Source organism: Nothoprocta perdicaria, unplaced genomic scaffold (assembly GCF_003342845.1).
Source record: "Nothoprocta perdicaria isolate Ctin4 unplaced genomic scaffold, notPer1 scaffold_317, whole genome shotgun sequence".
In the NCBI taxonomy this organism is placed as follows: domain Eukaryota; kingdom Metazoa; phylum Chordata; class Aves; order Tinamiformes; family Tinamidae; genus Nothoprocta; species Nothoprocta perdicaria.
Genome location: NW_020455552.1, coordinates 554709 through 555084, shown reverse-complemented (window position 1 = coordinate 555084; position 376 = coordinate 554709). Strand labels below are relative to the sequence as shown.

General features: G+C 68.1%; 1 protein-coding gene across 1 annotated transcript in view; it reads left to right on the top strand.

The window, feature by feature from the left end:
• DTX1 (deltex E3 ubiquitin ligase 1) overlaps nt 1-376 on the top strand; it is a 6589-nt gene that overhangs the window by 2643 nt on the left and 3570 nt on the right. The window contains exon 2 of the mRNA XM_026042895.1: nt 331-370. Coding sequence (XP_025898680.1) covers nt 331-370 — 40 coding nt within the window. The remainder of the gene's footprint in view (nt 1-330; nt 371-376) is intronic.

The window sequence follows — 376 nt, the reverse complement described above, 5'->3', positions numbered from 1 at the left end:
TGCTGTGCAGGATGCCATGCAGAGTGCTGCACTGGGTGCTATGCTGGGTGCTGTGCAGGGTGCCATGCAGAGTGCTGCACTGGGTGCTGTGCAGGGTGCTGCTCTGGGGGCTGTGCAGGGTGCTGCTCTGGGGGCTGTGCAGAGTGCTGTACAATGTGCCGCACTGGGTTCTGTGTAGGGTGCTGTGCAAGGTGCTGCGCTGGGTGCTGTGCAGGGTGCCATGCAGGGTGCTGTGCTGGTACCGCCCTGGGTGCTGTTCTGGGGCGCCACACTGGAGGGGGGCCATGCGGGCCACCCCGTGCCCGTCCGCTCACCCAGGGCGCCCCGCAGGCACCGTGCGCCCCGTGCGCCGCAACTTCTACGACCCGTCGTCGGC